General features: G+C 30.9%; 3 protein-coding genes and 3 long non-coding RNA genes across 9 annotated transcripts in view; 4 read left to right on the forward strand and 2 right to left on the reverse strand.

Moving 5' to 3' along the window:
- The window catches only part of LOC119689336 (protein outspread), a 92,382-nt gene extending 88,660 nt beyond the window's left edge, over positions 1 to 3,722 (forward strand). For 3 of the 4 annotated variants that reach the window (XM_038104146.1, XM_038104147.1, XM_038104145.1), the window contains one exon: positions 2,201 to 3,722. In XM_038104146.1, coding sequence (XP_037960074.1) covers positions 2,201 to 3,504 — 1,304 coding nt within the window. In that variant the 3' untranslated portion in view covers positions 3,505 to 3,722. The remainder of the gene's footprint in view (positions 1 to 2,200) is intronic. The other variant, XM_038104148.1, reaches the window with a different exon arrangement.
- A 4,832-nt stretch (positions 3,723 to 8,554) lies between these two features.
- LOC119662631 lies at positions 8,555 to 9,405 on the forward strand. The gene is made up of 3 exons (XR_005250843.1): positions 8,555 to 8,989; positions 9,060 to 9,200; positions 9,277 to 9,405. It is a non-coding gene; the product is annotated as an uncharacterized LOC119662631 (long non-coding RNA).
- Positions 9,406 to 11,191: 1,786 nt separating this feature from the next.
- Positions 11,192 to 11,623, reverse strand: LOC119662241 (transcription elongation factor 1 homolog). The gene is made up of 2 exons (XM_038071820.1): positions 11,451 to 11,623; positions 11,192 to 11,390 (listed from the first exon to the last, which is right to left on the reverse strand). The coding sequence occupies exons 1-2, from the start codon at positions 11,564 to 11,566 to the stop codon at positions 11,258 to 11,260; spliced, it is 249 nt and encodes an 82-aa protein (XP_037927748.1). The 5' UTR covers positions 11,567 to 11,623; the 3' UTR covers positions 11,192 to 11,257.
- Positions 11,624 to 14,183: 2,560 nt separating this feature from the next.
- LOC119662630 lies at positions 14,184 to 15,017 on the forward strand. The gene is made up of 3 exons (XR_005250842.1): positions 14,184 to 14,601; positions 14,672 to 14,812; positions 14,889 to 15,017. It is a non-coding gene; the product is annotated as an uncharacterized LOC119662630 (long non-coding RNA).
- Positions 15,018 to 16,813: 1,796 nt separating this feature from the next.
- On the reverse strand, positions 16,814 to 17,245 carry LOC119662242 (transcription elongation factor 1 homolog). Its single transcript, XM_038071821.1, has 2 exons — positions 17,073 to 17,245; positions 16,814 to 17,012 (listed from the first exon to the last, which is right to left on the reverse strand). Exons 1-2 carry the CDS (start codon positions 17,186 to 17,188, stop codon positions 16,880 to 16,882), a joined length of 249 nt encoding a protein of 82 aa, XP_037927749.1. The 5' UTR covers positions 17,189 to 17,245; the 3' UTR covers positions 16,814 to 16,879.
- A 2,560-nt stretch (positions 17,246 to 19,805) lies between these two features.
- On the forward strand, positions 19,806 to 20,639 carry LOC119662617. Its single transcript, XR_005250835.1, has 3 exons — positions 19,806 to 20,223; positions 20,294 to 20,434; positions 20,511 to 20,639. It is a non-coding gene; the product is annotated as an uncharacterized LOC119662617 (long non-coding RNA).
- Positions 20,640 to 21,121: the final 482 nt, after the last annotated feature.

The raw sequence follows: 21,121 nt of genomic DNA on the forward strand, positions 1-21,121 counted from the left end.
ATTGTATGCATTTATTATTTTACACATAAATTTAATAAAATATGTTAAATGTTACTTATTTAATCACAAAAGACCTCATACAATCTATATAGTATTTGTTTATTAAATCATTTACTTTATTTGTGTAATGTTCTATTACTATATATTTTATATTTTGTAATTTTGTCATAAAGCCTTTATTATATATCAATAACTAAAATTTATTATTTTTATTTGTTTAATTAATTAATTTATTATGCTTTTATTAATAAACAGGGTATGTGTAAATTAATGATTGTTAATATATGAAGCTTTTAAATAGTGATTAAGAGTCTAAATACTTTACATGATTTCATTTATTTTATTTGTGTTTTTAAAGTATTATAATAAATATTAAACAGCAATGAGATTTTTATGAAACCAATTATTTTGATTCGAAATCGTTCCCCCTTGGACTCAGTACAAGATTTAAGTGCGTCGAATGAGTGTATGAGGTTGTCGGCCGAGATATATTTCATGAGTCCTTTATATAACTTAGATACTCACAAAAGGCTTGTCTTTCGTTGGCAAAGCATTTTTTCTAGAAAGACAAATCTTGCACGGTATTACATCTGGATATGTTGATATTGAAATATTGATAATTTCAAATAGAAAACCTCACTACAAATACCCTCTCTTTAAAAGTTGTGTTAAATTTCGAAACCACCTTATATATGTTTTTGTATTATTTTGTATTATTATTTTATTATATTAATACAATTTATTATATTAATAATATATTTATATAAGAAAATAAAAATGAAAAATTTTTATTTGAGTGGAGTTCAATTTTCAATATCCTCAATATCTCTCACACACATATACTATTTTTGTTTAAACTTGCTTGCATTTAAAAAAAAAAAACTCATTAGTCATATAACTTGTTTAAAAAAAACGTACCTTCTATCAGCCACCATTTTCCTGTAATGTAGTCATCTCCATATAAATGCAGTATCCTGCATTGGGAGACTATATTTGTACTGTAAAAAAATTCTGAATATGTCCCCACCTAGCATTTCCCAGAAAGAACGACGACTTCCCCATGCATCAAAAACAGCCCAAGCTCAATTAAGATCCTGTGTCCTTTATGGTTTCGTCCATTTCAATTTTAATTTCACCGATTCCCAATTCACTCCTTGTTCATCATAATCCCTTCCACTCTCACATAATCATTACCTAACCTAACCCAGGTATTCGTCATGTGATTCTTTCCTTGTTATCTGCTTTACAGATTCCCACTGTATTATTGCTGTAAACCAACAAAAACAACAACGTTAAGAAGCAAAATTAGACAATTAGACCGGTTATTTCATGTACTAATAATATATCATTGCACTAAACATGTTTAAGTTGCTGCATAACACTGTTTTACATATACATACTAAAGTTATCTTTGTTTCACATTTAGGGGACTCAATAGACCCTTATTTCTTTACGGAATACTACTTCGATTGCAGATCTAAGCAGAAAGAAACACTTCCTCATATTCCTATTTCATTCTCTTGCCTATTCCTAAGGATACTCGGTGTGAAACTGAAATCTATAAAAAAAATCGAAGTTCGTTCACTTTTGATATATATATATATAACTTTTTTGAACAATTAAATATCTTTTAATATGATTTCGTCAAGCAGTCTAGCATTTGTCGTTTCTTTTTATATTTTTAAGACTAGATGGTTCCATCTATCGCTTATTAGTAATTGCATGATATAAACCCATCCAGTCATAAAATGAGCGCATTTTATGGGGACACATATGTTTCACCATCATATATATATATATATATAGCTTTTCTTTTTGTTGAAATTATACAGTATCAATTAATTAATTATAAATTAGTCTAATTATAAATTATTTAAATATTCACTTTTATGATCGATGCTTTATCAGAAAGCAGTCGAAAGCACTAAATTTAGAACTCGAATTGTGTTTGTATACCTCAAGACTATGTATTGTGACTTACAGTATGCGATAAAAAAACAACAATCGATCATGATTCATTTGTTAATATTAATACGTTTTTATGTTAATTACTTGTAAAAATTAAAATAACTCACTATAAATTTTGTTTGAAATTCTACTAAATTCCTTCATGTCTTCATTTATGTTTCTTATATATACTAAACATACTAAAAACATATTCTAAATATCATTGTTTTTAATCGTCTTTTTATTTTTTAAGGTTTAAAATGTTCAACATTTGGCAAAAATTTAAGATCAACTTCTAAAAAATCCGTTATATCAACAGCAACAACACCAACAGGTTCAAACAGTTCAGTAACTACACAGCAATCATCATCAACAACATCATTGTTGTTACATTCGAAATATATCGATAAACATCAAGTTAAATTAAATCACGATCGAATCCCGAAGTATCGAAATCAGCCAACTCGCGAATTAACTGCAACGAAAAATATGAATCATTTAAGTGTGGAATCCAAAGAAAAGAAAATGGGAGCTCAACAAGAGACTTCCACAAATCAACAGGCTCAACAGGCTCAACAGGAGTTGCAATTATTGAATAATGATATTAGTTGTAAGGAGGAGAATATAGCAAAAAAAGACGAGCAGAAACAAGCAATATATGATTTAAGAGATAGAGGCCCTTTACTAATAAAACCAGTGAAACAACCAAAGACTCATAGTGCTAGCACATTTAATTTAAATGTTAATAACTTTTCTAAGAGTAAAAATTATAATATAACCAATACAAACAGTAAGGACACAAAAATAAGACAAACAAAGCACACACTTAATTTAACAAACCCATATAAAAAACATAATCATAGTATTAGTCATTCGAAACAGAGCATGATTCTTCTAAACAATAAGCCGGCAACAGCAACAGCAACAGAAGTTCGTTCCACAAATCAGACAATAACTGAAACAACAAATATAAGAATCGCTGAAAAAATTGCTATAAATTTAGAAAGTTTTGCAGATATCATTAAGAATACCAAAGCAACAGAACCCACTCTTAAGTCTGCAACTGTAATGCCCCTACAACAGACTACAGTGGCAAGGACTGTAGACAATCCAGACATACAATCAACAGTTGCAGTTCAAAGCACAAAACAGGAAATATTGTCACAAAGTAAAACAGATATATTTCAAGTTTCAACGGATCTAACAACAAATGATGTTGATGATGAAAAATGCAGCTCAGCCGATGATAGCATCGCTATCTATAATAATCGCAGTAGATCACTAAACGCATCTGTCAGTAATCCGAGTAGCAATACTTCAAAGCCTCATAATAATACTAGCAATAAAAGCAAAATTAATAATGATGGATTTAATAAAAAGAAAACACTCGGAAAAAAGCTTTGTTCACCCCCTCCCTTAAGTGGAAGGGACGTCGAGCAACATTTTGAAACTGAATTTGTCGGGACTGAAGGAAATGAGAACTGGCAAATCAGCAAAATTTCCGTCAACAAAAAGACTTTTCCCTCACAGTTGGGGCAATTCGAACTGGAAATTTAGCAGGAACAACACATATATATAAATAATATATATATCAGATGGTTCATGAACTATTATAATTATTATAATGCAAAGCAGACATAATATTTTATTTTAAAATACTTAGTCATAATGCGACTGTTTTATTTGTTGTTTTATCAGTATAATTCCCTTTTGTCCCTCATTTACTTTACCAACACTTCATTGTTTTTCTTTTGTATTTGTATATTTAAAACCCCTGTTTGCGTTGCCAAATATAATTTTTACTTAATTTACAAAAATTGGTGTTAATCAATAAAAAAAAATAATATATAAAATGTGTCATTATCAATTGTTAAATATAATTATAAAATCTTTTCATAACATTGTTCAAAGTTTTGAAAACAATTTTAATATAATCTATACATTATCTTAATTAAATATAAAGAAAATATTATTTTTACTAATATTAATATCCATGTTAATCGTTGTGTTTTGTTAATCTTTGAATTAGTTTATAAATAAATTAGTGAGAAATAACTTACAAACATTATTGTTTACCCATATTCGTATCTATGTATACACATACATATTAATAAAATATAATCATTTCAAATGTAAAAAATATATACGCTGTTATCTATTATATTTTCAATAAAAATTATTTAAACTTGTTAAAAAATTATATTCATTTCTATTTGAACATTTGTCAATAAAAATATAAATATGGTAATAATAAAATATACATAATATATATATGCATATATACGCATATTTATTTCCATCTATATATATATTTATCTCCTTGTCAATGCTAAAAATAATACATTATATATATATATTTATATCACATTATATATGTTATATATATACTATATTATATATATATATTATATTACATATGTTATATATATATTATATTATATATATATATATATATATATATATATATATATGTTATATATATATTATATTATATATAAATATATATATTATATTATATATATATATAATATTATATTATATATATATATAATATTATATATATATGTATTATATCAGAGTAGAGAGGAGAAAAAGTAGACTTAGTACCTAGCGAGCTAGATTTATCTAAGCCAGAAAGCAACGGCTTACTAGGTTATAGAGAAGGGGGTGGGGTTAGAGCAAATAAGCGAGGGTGAGGTTAGCGGTAAACTTTGTGACTGGGGTCACAAAAGTCGTGACTGGTGGACAGATATTGGGGAGGTTAAAACCGCAAGGCTAGAACAAAATCTTCAGGGAGAGTAATAGGAATAGAGACGTTAAAGGCGTGGTCATGGAGCCGGGTTAGGTACCTACGGGCGAGTGTCAAAAGATAATCGCCAATGCGAATAATCTTGGCATTGTCGTAAAGGGCAGAGATGGGGAACTGCTTGCAGTCAGGCTAGCACTTAGAGTTGGTGCAATCCCAAAGAAGTTTCCGCGCAAACAGATGGATTGCCTAATAAATCTAATGTCAAATAAAAATAAATTGTAAACAATATAATAAATCTGCGTTGTGAGAACAAAATAAGAAATTTAGAGACTTGTTCACATTTTTTTTGTTTAAGAGGTATTTAAGTGGATTAAGGAATATATAAATAAACTTTAGGCAACATAAACAACAAAAAATGAATCAAAAGTTATTGAAAGCACATACCTTTGAATAAAATAAGATTTCTGAAAAAAAACAGTTCTTTTCTCTATTTACAATTGAAAGTGTTTGCGTTTGGATGCGAAGGTAACTTCTTTTTTAAGACTACTATTTCATATATATAACAACACATTTGAAATGGTAGGATCTCTTCCTAAAATCGTAGTTTTGAATTTCGCTTTAATTTTTGAAATTAAATCAAACGTCCATATTCCGCTGAATGATGGCTATCATAATCTTTGCCATTGCCATCTAAATACTATTTTTTATTCATGCTAGCTTCGATGTGATTTCGGACATATTATATGTGTTAAGCAGTTAATTTCTTAGAATCCAACTAGGGATATTGAGTAAGCAGACAAGATTGTTGAAAAACTATCGGTTTCACAATATGTGATAAGAATTTCAGGAAGCAGAAACAGCACAGTACAAGTGAATGCATTCGAAGTTGATTTGTCACATAGAATGTGAATATAAGTCTCAACATTCTGGTTTTTGTCACACAAATCGATCCATTGTGTTGAGATGATAACAAGGTAGGCCATGGTAATTCATCGTTTTTCTGAATTACAAAACCCCTGCTTTAAGTTGAATGACATTTAAGGTTGGTGGTTTTTTTTCGATGAAGTTATCGAGTTATCGGACAAGTTATTTTGTTTAGTTTCCCTTGTGTATCAGTTAAACGTTCGGAACAAAAACTTAGCGGTTGGAAATTTTCTTCAATCAGGTGCTGCAAAACGGGGTCAACAGCATCCGTCTTGCATGCATGATTTGATGCATCCACCTTGAGAGACAATTGAGTGTTTCCTTTTGTAAAAGCAGATGCGTTTCATCGTGGACCTGGATCTTGCATAGTTTGATAGTAGTTTTTTCCTCGTCAGATCACTCTATGACAATCTTGTCATTTTTCTTGTTGCCAAGGTTGAGCTTGTTTAGGGCTGCTTGTTTAGTCATCGCGTCCGGCAGAAATCAGCAGTAAAAGTTATTTATTGCCAAAAAAAACATTTTGGGTCCCAAATGCGCTGGGGTAAATTAAATTGGGTTATAACTTCGATTTTGTCAGATGTTGGTTTAACGCCATTCTTGTTATTTTGAATCCGGGAAAAATAACTTCATTCTTATCGAAGTTGCATTTGGAACGATTTATTCCCATCTCGAATTGTTGTCCTTTGGGTTTATTTGTGTTATCATATATTACATATGTATAAGGTTGATAAGCATTAGTTTTCTTTTATCGGTCGTTCTTTGTGGGTTGTAGTAATAGGCATGCCACTGAGATAATTGTGTTGTTCCCACAGGTGCAATATGAGTTGGCACATGACATAAGTGATAACACATTTAATTCACCAAAAAGAGCGGCGTTAGCCCAAATCCAATATAAGTCTCTTTCTACCAAATATTTAGATTGGAGATTTACCAGCTGCAAAGAGTACATATGCTTGTCTGGACAGCGTTCCTGTTGAGAATTGGGTGAACTGACCCCAACTTCAACTTTCGCATCAACCAAGAACTTGAGACCTGAGTTTTTGTCGGTAACATGCTTGAAATTGTCTGTTTGGTATCGCCGTTAGAGACAAATGATCTCGTTGCTGTACGGTTCATTGCACTTCTTGGCGTCATCATCACAGTCGACACTGTCTCTTCGGCTATGGTGTCTTGAAACTGCATGGCTATAAGAGCGCCTAAGTTCAGGTCTTGATTCAACTTCTTCTTGTATATTTGCTGGTGAAGTCAAACAGCGACGACTGTGTTAGTTGTCTGCAAACAGAATTCTGCTCTAGCCAGAATTTCGGCGAATGTGTTAGTTGCACTCCGGCCAGGTTTTTAATTTCATGCAGGAGTTAAGAAGTTTGCAAATCTCCCAGATCCATCGCTTGCAGAAGTTTTCTCAGCCTGTTCCGTAGTAACACCTGTTCGAACCACAACTGTGGCCTAGTATGCTAGAGGGAGGTATATTGACCACAATACGGGAAACTACTTCACTAGGTGGATAGTCTTATTTCTTAGATTAAAGCTTAAATCGGAACAAAAAAAATACATATAGCGTAAGAGTTGAAGCGGATTACATAGACATAATTCCAAAAGGCGTAAGGGTTGAAGCGACTTAAATAAACGAAATTCCAAAAGCTTTAGAGTCGAAATGATTAAAACGAACAAAATTCTAAAAAGCGTAAACGTTGAAATGACTTGAGTAGAAAGAAATTCGAAAAGCGTAAGCGTTAAAATGACTTGAATAAGCGTTAAAAGTAGAATCTGCGCTGAATCATTAGAAGAGGGAAATTCTAAATAGCAAATAAGTTGGGACGACTGAAACAAACGTAGATGCTAGAGCAAACGTGGAACTGGAGCAAATGTGGAACTGGAGCAAACGTAGAGAGAAATACTCGCGCTGAGTCTTCAATGAGGATAAATATCAAATAGTGTAAATTAGGAAAGTGGAAAGTTGCTTGAATTTAAATGAAACCCCCCTTGTCTGCTAAAGCCAGGCAAATAGATCTTCTCGTCGTTACGCCTGCCAGCGCAGATCAGCTATCGCCAAACGCTCGTTGAGTTCACATGTTTTTTAACAGTGTTCGTGACTCGTCATATATTCCTACATCAGTTTTGGCCAAATGGAAGTCCGGATGACTGGTTAAATTAACCTACGCCAGCATAAGCCAAGCAGAAGGCAACTCGACCATTGTCACATCACCTAGACCAGTTCACCCATTCACATGGTGATCGTCGGAAAAGACCAAATGAATCATTAACTGTCCAGACCAACTAGTCCGAGCTCCGAATGTTGTCCCTAGGAAAGTCCTAACATAGTACTATTGATTCCCCATTTATTTTGCCATCAGCAATGGTCAAATTGAAATTCGATTGGCTTATTAAGTTACTCTTCGTCAGCATTGGCCAGACGAGCTCCCACTAATATTCTTGTCATGCGCAACTTATGCATATAATGCAGATAAACAAAAGAAATAGTTACAAATTTAACAAATTTCGCCAGTGGAAAAAAAAATTCAAAACATGATTTGAAGTTTACAGGGTCACTAATAAAATAAAAAATGGTTTTTTAAAAAGCAAATTTTTTAAAATCAAAATTTTGAGATTTACAGGGTCTTCAATTAAAAAATAAGTGAACTAACTAAATTCAAAACTAAATTCGAGTTAATTCAAAATTTGAAAGAGGTAATTTAAAAGAAAAAAACGGATTTTTAATGAGTAAATTTTTTAAATTTAAAATATGTTAGGATTTGTGGAATTAAAATTTTAGTAACGTTACAGTATTAACAGCTCTTTAAACATTGAATATACTTATTATAATAAGACACTTAGAACTTCAAAGGCTACACTCTATAAGTGATTTCATTTGCTAACAGAACCTAAATATTTCAAATTGAATTGGTGCGACCTATTAATTAATTAAACATATGGCCTTATATAAACAAAAACTGCATAATCAAAAAAGTCAAGAAGTTAACGCTAGTATGTAACGATCAGCATAAACATAAACAGATGCACCTTAGAATTGTACTCCTTACATGATGACCATGGGTGAACCATGAAGTCAGTATGTAAAAAACTTCTCCCTTACCAACGTAGTTAATCAATGTCTTGTATATAGGACATCACTTTGTATACATTCAGAAATGTTTCACTGCACCTTATTTCGTTCCAATTTGTTTCCTTGCAACTATACATTAACTATTTGGCAGCCTACTTCACTCTTTCGGAAGTGAAGTGTTGTGTTATATGAAGAAGGATGCCTCAACGCAAGCGAACAAATATGTCGGGGAAAATTTCAAATAAAAGGCAAAAATGGTTCGATTGCCCAGTGTGCGATGGACAAAACACATGTTACGTCGAAATGTGAGTATATGTCGAAACGAAATGTATCCAATTATAGTCTTACCTATAATGTTTCTTCTCACATTTCCAGGGTAAGGAAAGAATCATATGCTGTTGCCAAATGTGACATGTGTCACGAATCTTACAACACTCGGATTACTAATATATCCGATCCAATAGATGTGTATTGTGAATTTGTCGATCAGGTGGACGAAGAAAAGAATTCATAAAAGTAAGATTCTGTTATAAATATTAAATGGACTACCGTCAATTAATTTCAAAATTTTTTTTGAATTCTTTTAAAACAGGTGAAAGATAATGGAGATGAACTAAATGTAATAAGACAAAAAAAAGATACTATAATAATAATATTCGTTATACTCGTATATATGTTGATTGCTGAAAAATTGCTGAAAATATAGAACAAATATATTCGACTCCAGATTTTTACCAAATTTACAGTTTAGTTTTCACTACAACATTAAATTAATTCACATTTTAAAAATATAAAATGTTAACAAATTTATAATTTTTCACAATAAAACATCTGTGAATGAAATGCTATCATAATCTGTAATCTATCATAATAATGAAATATTGAATAGATTGTATTTTATTATTTAGACGATATATTATCTTTAAAGACACTGCGTAAAAGAAGAAAAAATCAAGAAATATGTGTTGTTTATGTATAATTTTCCAAGAAGTTTGGAGGTTTGTCTTGAAATTCAAATTTTTTTCGGGCATTATTGCCACATCACTTCCCTACCACTGAGCTTCAGAGATGTGACATTATACCCACTACTCTATTCAGACAGTCACTGGAAATCCAATACGGTTTTAATTTCTTAACGAGGTCTACCTGCATCAAATATGCTACTTCTATTGGGCCAATATTGACTTGGACAGGTTCCCTATAATGAAAATGTCATTATTTAATTTTGTGATACAATCACCAATTCTCTGATAGTACATGTACTATATATACTAAGTGTACTTACTGTAAATGCACTGCAAAATATAAAATATAAAATTTAAACAATTACTTAAATTGAAGTAAATTGAAGTTTTGCATTTGAATCTTATGTCTGTTTCTTGGTGAATTCCACTAAGAAGTCTGGTATCGCCTATAAACTTTATTAAATTTATTCAGAATTTATGACTTTACGATAGCTTGTATTAATATATATAACTTAATATTAAGTAATCAACAGAGAATAGTGTATGTAAAATATATAGAAACTTTAAAAACATATTATTGTCATATTATTTTATCATCCAAAAAGACTATTAATGACTTGGATTTTTCTGTTGGAAGTCGGACTAACTTAAGACCAGTATTAACGGTAAGTTATCCTTCCTAGATTGATCCTACATATATAAAAGTTGAAAAGTGAATAATGTAGGCGTTATTATATTATATCACAAGTAAATAAACTTGAATCTAAGAGTTTTATATAACATATGATACATTACTGTGTTCCACTTAACTACTTAACTACTTCCCTAATAAGTCTTCAATCACCACATTTCATACTCGCATTTCCCTAACCAGTCAAACACCAGTAACAAAACAAAAAGAAATGAGCAGAAGCGGGAGTAGTTGAAAATACAGTAATTGCATGAATTTTAAGTCAATGTTACTAACTCTTTTAAGTGGTTGGTTCTACGTTCTCATCGTGGGAGTAACTAAAGTTAAAATAGTCCAAAACGAACTAATCCCTGACGGACAATTGTTTTGTGTAAATCTCATTATTCTCTTAAATAGCTGATATATTGCTAAAGATATAACTGTAGTCTCCTGCTAAATTTATCGAAGGTCATCAAAGACGTATTACGAGTAATACATGAAAAATATTCTTGCTGATATCATATAAGTTATGAGCTAAAATCACATGCAGCAATTGCATTTAAGACTAATCCTAATGCAGTGCAGAGATTAAGTTATCGTAAACGTTTCGTTGTGCCACGGGACTGAATGAACTGAATGACCACATACAATAAACCCACATTATGTTTGCCGATATTCAAAGAGATTTGGTTAGTGGCCCATTGAGTTTATGACAACACAACACTTTAACTTGCATCGTACATCAAAAATCGCATTTTAATTCGATTCAATCATGGCGAATACTTGTATTGTCTCTATTTCATAAAATTAGTATAAGTATAGTATAGTATAGTATAGTATAGTATAATAATGAAATAGAATTCGGATATCATTCAATTTTTATTTATTCAGCATATATCATTTTTTAAAATAATGTGCATTATTGGGATACGTCCTTCTTAATTAACGGCATCGCAAGCATCTATCCATTCATTGTAAACGTCTATCGGATCAGACAAATAGGTAATCGTGGTCTGATATTCCACCTCACAAAATCGACATTTAATTACAGCCACTTTTTGCTTTTTATTCCTAGAAAAAATAATAATTCTGAGTCAATTATTATAAGCATTTGTCCTGGTTTGTACTTGCATTGTAACTGTACAAGACTTTGGATTGTTGCAAAATGGACACATGAAATACTTTTGCAATGGTTCAATCAACTTGCGCTTTGGTGGTGGCTTCCTTTTTGATTTTCGGCGAACCATTTTCAATTGAACGATACCGTCTCTTCTCCTCAACAAATTCTAACGATATGAAGTGAAATTAGTGATAAAGCAAATTAATATAAGATTATGAAATCGTGAAGTTGTACAGAAACGCTATGAAAACGGACCTCATGGGAACATCATCTTAAAGGAAGTATAACATATATACTTATAAAGTGTAAAATTTATCCCCACATGCATTGCAAATATATCTGCGAATAATATTTAGATTTACAAATTGACCTAACTCCTTCTACTATAAAACTTGTGAAATTCGAATCTATTTAAGAGTTTTATTCAATTATTATTATCATCATTAATGTAATGTTTAATGTAAACATTACATTAAATTCATATTAAAATATTATTTGTATTGTTGAGATGGTTGAAGCATTTGAGTAATGCATAACCAAACCGTGAATTATTATTATAATAATTCTGTTAAACCTAATATCAAATAAGAATATGGTAAATTGTAAACAATATAATGAATCTACATTGTGAGAACATAATAAGGAATTAAGAGACCCGTTCACGATCTTTTTGTTTGAAAGGTATTTAGCGGATTAAGGAATATATAAATAATTTTCTGTAACATAAACAACAATGAAAAATCAAAAATTATTGAAAACTCATGTTATAAATATTTATGGGCCGTATACCGTCAGGAAGTCTCCAATCCTGTTTTTTTAAAGCTAAGGCTAAAGCTGTAAAACTAAAGTTCGTCAAATGATATGCGGGTTTTGTTAAAGACAGTGTGCCTCCATGTAACCTGCGGTTTCCATTACAGAGTAGCGTAGCATGTTTCGTCATGTGGTTTTTTTAGTGTATGGTATGTACCAACGAAGAAACCTTCTAATTTGTGTGTTGATGTTTTCTTGGCCTGCAAATATATGTGTTAATTGAATAAGATATATGCTATATAAATAATAGTTTGGAGGCATACAAAGAAAATTTTACATTTGGGCTAATATTGATATTGTTCAAATCATTTTTGTAATGTTGAATTATTTTAATAAGAACTTTATTATGAAAATTTGATGGGATGGCACATTGAGTGATTACAGATGATATAAATCGTAGTTACGCGTCACCTAGAAAAAGAAGAAACAATTTCCATTTCTATTTAATTTGCGCACCCACTTCCTATGTATGTTATTTATTTATTACGAGTATAATAATAGACTTAACATACAACTCTAAATATTTTAAAATCAATTTCAAAATTTAATTGGTCTTAATCATCCACATCCATGTTTAAGTTATTTTAAAAAATTTCTCTACGAGTGTCACAGGGGGATAAGTTTTTCTATTGTTGTAAAAGAGATAATGTTCAATAGTGTTCGCCTTCGATTTCGATTTCGTCCCAATTTTATTGTTCCAAACGCTTTTTATATTATCCGTGTTTGCTTGGAAATTCATACAGAGTAGTGAAACCATAATTGGTGCGTCATATTAACCCGCCGTCCGGTGCGTAACGTTTTAGTAAGACAGTCCGTCGCGTAATTTTCTTTTTTATTTTAATGAAGTTTTAATTACTAATAAGTCAAAAAACTGTAATAAAAGAAAAAAGTAAGATGATCGATAGTTAAATAAAAAATTTTACAGCTCGAAATTGCATGTTTTTAATTTGCGCAATCTTTGCAAATTGTTTCGCTGTGTCTTGGGTCTGCCCAAGCTTTTTTGCACCCAACACATATTTTTGTGTATTTTCTATATTGTGTGAAGATTTATGTAGTCCAAATATAGAGTATGCCAATTAAAGCTTTCATTTCGATAGTGTTAGTTTCACTCGCACCACGACTCCTCTTATAGCCATGTGAGACCATTTTAATTTGTTGATTCGTGAAATTAACAATATTGTGTATCCAATCATTAGAAAATATGAGATTCCATGTTTCAAAGATAGTTTTAGCTTTATTATTACATGTTGCTTTAGGCCCTGGAGATGAGATATAATGTTGCATTGACGTGTTCGAACAGCTTTATGTGGGGGATCTTTATTCCACTTATAAACAAATGATTTATTTCACTATTTTGTTTGATCTGTAGTATTTAATTCTAGAGTTATACAGCTGTGAAAGAGGAATGTCATCATCACTACTTGGTATTATATTTTCTGTTGTATTAGAATCACATTCTTGTTCTGATTCGGAATTATGTTCACAAATTTCAACCTGATCAATTTCAGTGTCACTTTCTATAAAAAAAATATATATGTTATGTCTAACAAATCACTTTATCAAAATCAAAATAAAAATTCTTTTTACCGCTACTTCTATCAGAGTTGTCTATTATTTCAATGTCACAGTCCTCATTTAGCCATCTCAAAATACGAGCTTCTAGTATTGGATTCATTTCTTTGCAAAAAAATTTTGTAACATAAACAGTCGCGTGGGGTCATAAAGCACCCAACAAAACAAAAAACACCTGTAATTCATAACCGCTGATCGTAAACTGAATAAAACCCAATGGAATGAGTTTAGTACAGAGTTTTATGAAGCTACATAAAAATACAGCAGCTAATTTTTTGTCAGTGGTGAATTACCTCTTTTTTCACCCCATGCGCCGGACGGCGGGTTAATTAAATAAAAATGCGTCCTTATATAAACAAAAACTGCATAATCAAAAAAGTCAAGAAGTTAACGCTAGTATGTAACGATCAGCATAAACATAAACAGATGCACCTTAGAATTGTACTCCTTACATGATGACCATGGGTGAACCATGAAGTCAGTATGTAAAAAACTTCTCCCTTACCAACGTAGTTAATCAATGTCTTGTATATAGGACATCACTTTGTATACATTCAGAAATGTTTCACTGCACCTTATTTCGTTCCAATTTGTTTCCTTGCAACTATACATTAACTATTTGGCAGCCTACTTCACTCTTTCGGAAGTGAAGTGTTGTGTTATATGAAGAAAGATGCCTCAACGCAAGCGAACAAATATGTCGGGGAAAATTTCAAATAAAAGGCAAAAATGGTTCGATTGCCCAGTGTGCGATGGACAAAACACATGTTACGTCGAAATGTGAGTATATGTCGAAACGAAATGTATCCAATTATAGGCTTACCTATAATGTTTCTTCTCACATTTCCAGGGTAAGGAAAGAATCATATGCTGTTGCCAAATGTGACATGTGTCACGAATCTTACAACACTCGGATTACTAATATATCCGATCCAATAGATGTGTATTGTGAATTTGTCGATCAGGTGGACGAAGAAAAGAATTCATAAAAGTAAGATTCTGTTATAAATATTAAATGGACTACCGTCAATTAATTTCAAAATTTTTTTTGAATTCTTTTAAAACAGGTGAAAGATAATGGAGATGAACTAAATGTAATAAGACAAAAAAAAGATACTATAATAATAATATTCGTTATACTCGTATATATGTTGATTGCTGAAAAATTGCTGAAAATATAGAACAAATATATTCGACTCCAGATTTTTACCAAATTTACAGTTTAGTTTTCACTACAACATTAAATTAATTCACATTTTAAAAATATAAAATGTTAACAAATTTATAATATTTCACAATAAAACATCTGTGAATGAAATGCTATCATAATCTGTTATCGCTATCTTTTAAATGAAATATTGAATAGATTGTATTTTATTATTTAGACGATATATTATCTTTAAAGACACTGCGTAAAAGAAGAAAAAATCAAGAAATATGTGTTGTTTATGTATAATTTTCCAAGAAGTTTGGAGGTTTGTCTTGAAATTCAAATTTTTTTCGGGCATTATTGCCACATCACTTCCCTACCACTGAGCTTCAGAGATGTCACATACCCACTACTCTGTTAAGACAGTCACTGGAAATCCAATACGGTTTTAATTTCTTAACGAGGTCTACCTGCATCAAATATGCTACTTCTATTGGGCCAATATTGACTTGGACAGGTTTCCCTATAATGAAAATGTCATTAATTAATTTTGTGATACAATCACCAATTCTCTGATAGTACATGTACTATATATACTAAGTGTACTTACTGTAAATGCACTGCAAAATATAAAATATAAAATTTAAACAATTACTTAAATTGAAGTAAATTGAAGTTTTGCATTTGAATCTTATGTCTGTTTCTTGGTGAATTCCACTAAGAAGTCTGGTATCGCCTATAAACTTTATTAAATTTATTCAGAATTTATGACTTTACGATAGCTTGTATTAATATATATAACTTAATATTAAGTAATCACCAGAGAATAGTGTATGTAAAATATATAGAAACTTTAAAAACATATTATTGTCATATTATTTTATCATCCAAAAAGACTATTAATGACTTGGATTTTTCTGTTGGAAGTCGGACTAACTTAAGACCAGTATTAATGGACAGTTATCCTTAATAGATTGATCCTCTATGTATAAAAGTTGAAAAGTGAATAATGTAGGCGTTATTATATTATATCACAAGTAAATAAACTTGAATCTAAGAGTTTTATATAACATATGATACATTACTGTGTTCCACTTAACTACTTAACTACTTCCCTAATAAGTCTTCAATCACCACATTTCATACTCGCATTTCCCTAACCAGTCAAACACCAGTAACAAAACAAAAAGAAATGAGCAGAAGCGGGAGTAGTTGAAAATACAGTAATTGCATGAATTTTAAGTCAATGTTACTAACTCTTTTAAGTGGTTGGTTCTACGTTCTCATCGTGGGAGTAACTAAAGTTAAAATAGTCCAAAACGAACTAATCCCTGACGGACAATTGTTTTGTGTAAATCTCATTATTCTCTTAAATAGCTGATATATTGCTAAAGATATAACTGTAGTCTCCTGCTAAATTTATCGAAGGTCATCAAAGACGTATTACGAGTAATACATGAAAAATATTCTTGCTGATATCATATAAGTTATGAGCTAAAATCACATGCAGCAATTGCATTTAAGACTAATCCTAATGCAGTGCAGAGATTAAGTTATCGTAAACGTTTCGTTGTGCCACGGGACTGAATGAACTGAATGACCACATACAATAAACCCACATTATGTTTGCCGATATTCAAAGAGATTTGGTTAGTGGCCCATTGAGTTTATGACAACACAACACTTTAACTTGCATCGTACATCAAAAATCGCATTTTAATTCGATTCAATCATGGCGAATACTTGTATTGTCTCTATTTCATAAAATTAGTATAAGTATAGTATAGTATAGTATAGTATAGTATAGTATAGTATAATAATGAAATAGAATTCGGATATCATTCAATTTTTATTTATTCAGCATATATCATTTTTTAAAATAATGTGCATTATTGGGATACGTCCTTCTTAATTAACGGCATCGCAAGCATCTATCCATTCATTGTAAACGTCTATCGGATCAGACAAATAGGTAATCGTGGTCTGATATTCCACCTCACAAAATCGACATTTAATTACAGCCACTTTTTGCTTTTTATTCCTAGAAAAAATAATAATTCTGAGTCAATTATTATAAGCATTTGTCCTGGTTTGTACTTGCATTGTAACTGTACAAGACTTTGGATTGTTGCAAAATGGACACATGAAATACTTTTGCAATGGTTCAATCAACTTGCGCTTTGGTGGTGGCTTCCTTTTTGATTTTCGGCGAACCATTTTCAATTGAACGATACCGTCTCTTCTCCTCAACAAATTCTAACGATATGAAGTGAAATTAGTGATAAAGCAAATTAATATAAGATTATGAAATCGTGAAGTTGTACAGAAACGCTATGAAAACGGACCTCATGGGAACATCATCTTAAAGGAAGTATAACATATATACTTATAAAGTGTAAAATTTATCCCCACATGCATTGCAAATATATCTGCGAATAATATTTAGATTTACAAATTGACCTAACTCCTTCTACTATAAAACTTGTGAAATTCGAATCTATTTAAGAGTTTTATTCAATTATTATTATCATCATTAATGTAATGTTTAATGTAAACATTACATTAAATTCATATTAAAATATTATTTGTATTGTTGAGATGGTTGAAGCATTTGAGTAATGCATAACCAAACCGTGAATTATTATTATAATAATTCTGTTAAACCTAATATCAAATAAGAATATGGTAAATTGTAAACAATATAATGAATCTACATTGTGAGAACATAATAAGGAATTAAGAGACCCGTTCACGATCTTTTTGTTTGAAAGGTATTTAGCGGATTAAGGAATATATAAATAATTTTCTGTAACATAAACAACAATGAAAAATCAAAAATTATTGAAAACTCATGTTATAAATATTTATGGGCCGTATACCGTCAGGAAGTCTCCAATCCTGTTTTTTTAAAGCTAAGGCTAAAGCTGTAAAACTAAAGTTCGTCAAATGATATGCGGGTTTTGTTAAAGACAGTGTGCCTCCATGTAACCTGCGGTTTCCATTACAGAGTAGCGTAGCATGTTTCGTCATGTGGTTTTTTTAGTGTATGGTATGTACCAACGAAGAAACCTTCTAATTTGTGTGTTGATGTTTTCTTGGCCTGCAAATATATGTGTTAATTGAATAAGATATATGCTATATAAATAATAGTTTGGAGGCATACAAAGAAAATTTTACATTTGGGCTAATATTGATATTGTTCAAATCATTTTTGTAATGTTGAATTATTTTAATAAGAACTTTATTATGAAAATTTGATGGGATGGCACATTGAGTGATTACAGATGATATAAATCGTAGTTACGCGTCACCTAGAAAAAGAAGAAACAATTTCCATTTCTATTTAATTTGCGCACCCACTTCCTATGTATGTTATTTATTTATTACGAGTATAATAATAGACTTAACATACAACTCTAAATATTTTAAAATCAATTTCAAAATTTAATTGGTCTTAATCATCCACATCCATGTTTAAGTTATTTTAAAAAATTTCTCTACGAGTGTCACAGGGGGATAAGTTTTTCTATTGTTGTAAAAGAGATAATGTTCAATAGTGTTCGCCTTCGATTTCGATTTCGTCCCAATTTTATTGTTCCAAACGCTTTTTATATTATCCGTGTTTGCTTGGAAATTCATACAGAGTAGTGAAACCATAATTGGTGCGTCATATTAACCCGCCGTCCGGTGCGTAACGTTTTAGTAAGACAGTCCGTCGCGTAATTTTCTTTTTTATTTTAATGAAGTTTTAATTACTAATAAGTCAAAAAACTGTAATAAAAGAAAAAAGTAAGATGATCGATAGTTAAATAAAAAATTTTACAGCTCGAAATTGCATGTTTTTAATTTGCGCAATCTTTGCAAATTGTTTCGCTGTGTCTTGGGTCTGCCCAAGCTTTTTTGCACCCAACACATATTTTTGTGTATTTTCTATATTGTGTGAAGATTTATGTAGTCCAAATATAGAGTATGCCAATTAAAGCTTTCATTTCGATAGTGTTAGTTTCACTCGCACCACGACTCCTCTTATAGCCATGTGAGACCATTTTAATTTGTTGATTCGTGAAATTAACAATATTGTGTATCCAATCATTAGAAAATATGAGATTCCATGTTTCAAAGATAGTTTTAGCTTTATTATTACATGTTGCTTTAGGCCCTGGAGATGAGATATAATGTTGCATTGACGTGTTCGAACAGCTTTATGTGGGGGATCTTTATTCCACTTATAAACAAATGATTTATTTCACTATTTTGTTTGATCTGTAGTATTTAATTCTAGAGTTATACAGCTGTGAAAGAGGAATGTCATCATCACTACTTGGTATTATATTTTCTGTTGTATTAGAATCACATTCTTGTTCTGATTCGGAATTATGTTCACAAATTTCAACCTGATCAATTTCAGTGTCACTTTCTATAAAAAAAATATATATGTTATGTCTAACAAATCACTTTATCAAAATCAAAATAAAAATTCTTTTTACCGCTACTTCTATCAGAGTTGTCTATTATTTCAATGTCACAGTCCTCATTTAGCCATCTCAAAATACGAGCTTCTAGTATTGGATTCATTTCTTTGCAAAAAAATTTTGTAACATAAACAGTCGCGTGGGGTCATAAAGCACCCAACAAAACAAAAAACACCTGTAATTCATAACCGCTGATCGTAAACTGAATAAAACCCAATGGAATGAGTTTAGTACAGAGTTTTATGAAGCTACATAAAAATACAGCAGCTAATTTTTTGTCAGTGGTGAATTACCTCTTTTTTCACCCCATGCGCCGGACGGCGGGTTAATTAAATAAAAATGCGTCCTTATATAAACAAAAACTGCATAATCAAAAAAGTCAAGAAGTTAACGCTAGTATGTAACGATCAGCATAAACATAAACAGATGCACCTTAGAATTGTACTCCTTACATGATGACCATGGGTGAACCATGAAGTCAGTATGTAAAAAACTTCTCCCTTACCAACGTAGTTAATCAATGTCTTGTATATAGGACATCACTTTGTATACATTCAGAAATGTTTCACTGCACCTTATTTCGTTCCAATTTGTTTCCTTGCAACTATACATTAACTATTTGGCAGCCTACTTCACTCTTTCGGAAGTGAAGTGTTGTGTTATATGAAGAAAGATGCCTCAACGCAAGCGAACAAATATGTCGGGGAAAATTTCAAATAAAAGGCAAAAATGGTTCGATTGCCCAGTGTGCGATGGACAAAACACATGTTACGTCGAAATGTGAGTATATGTCGAAACGAAATGTATCCAATTATAGGCTTACCTATAATGTTTCTTCTCACATTTCCAGGGTAAGGAAAGAATCATATGCTGTTGCCAAATGTGACATGTGTCACGAATCTTACAACACTCGGATTACTAATATATCCGATCCAATAGATGTGTATTGTGAATTTGTCGATCAGGTGGACGAAGAAAAGAATTCATAAAAGTAAGATTCTGTTATAAATATTAAATGGACTACCGTCAATTAATTTCAAAATTTTTTTTGAATTCTTTTAAAACAGGTGAAAGATAATGGAGATGAACTAAATGTAATAAGACAAAAAAAAGATACTATAATAATAATATTCGTTATACTCGTATATATGTTGATTGCTGAAAAATTGCTGAAAATATAGAACAAATATATTCGACTCCAGATTTTTACCAAATTTACAGTTTAGTTTTCACTACAACATTAAATTAATTCACATTTTAAAAATATAAAATGTTAACAAATTTATAATATTTCACAATAAAACATCTGTGAATGAAATGCTATCATAATCTGTTATCGCTATCTTTTAAATGAAATATTGAATAGATTGTATTTTATTATTTAGACGATATATTATCTTTAAAGACACTGCGTAAAAGAAGAAAAAATCAAGAAATATGTGTTGTTTATGTATAATTTTCCAAGAAGTTTGGAGGTTTGTCTTGAAATTCAAATTTTTTTCGGGCATTATTGCCACATCACTTCCCTACCACTGAGCTTCAGAGATGTCACATACCCACTACTCTGTTAAGACAGTCACTGGAAATCCAATACGGTTTTAATTTCTTAACGAGGTCTACCTGCATCAAATATGCTACTTCTATTGGGCCAATATTGACTTGGACAGGTTCCCTATAA

Source organism: Teleopsis dalmanni, chromosome X, assembly GCF_002237135.1.
Source record: "Teleopsis dalmanni isolate 2A chromosome X, ASM223713v2, whole genome shotgun sequence".
Classification (NCBI taxonomy): Eukaryota; Metazoa; Arthropoda; class Insecta; order Diptera; family Diopsidae; genus Teleopsis; species Teleopsis dalmanni.

Excerpts from the sequence above, each read along its gene's own strand:
- LOC119662241 (XM_038071820.1), bottom strand. The coding sequence starts at position 11,566 with ATGGTTCGCCGAAAATCAAAAAGGAAGCCACCACCAAAGCGCAAGTTG. Across the intron at positions 11,391-11,450 it reads AAGTCTTGTACAGTTACAAT|GAATAAAAAGCAAAAAGTGG; the intron begins GCAAGTACAAAC and ends TATTTTTTCTAG.
- LOC119662242 (XM_038071821.1), bottom strand. The coding sequence starts at position 17,188 with ATGGTTCGCCGAAAATCAAAAAGGAAGCCACCACCAAAGCGCAAGTTG. Across the intron at positions 17,013-17,072 it reads AAGTCTTGTACAGTTACAAT|GAATAAAAAGCAAAAAGTGG; the intron begins GCAAGTACAAAC and ends TATTTTTTCTAG.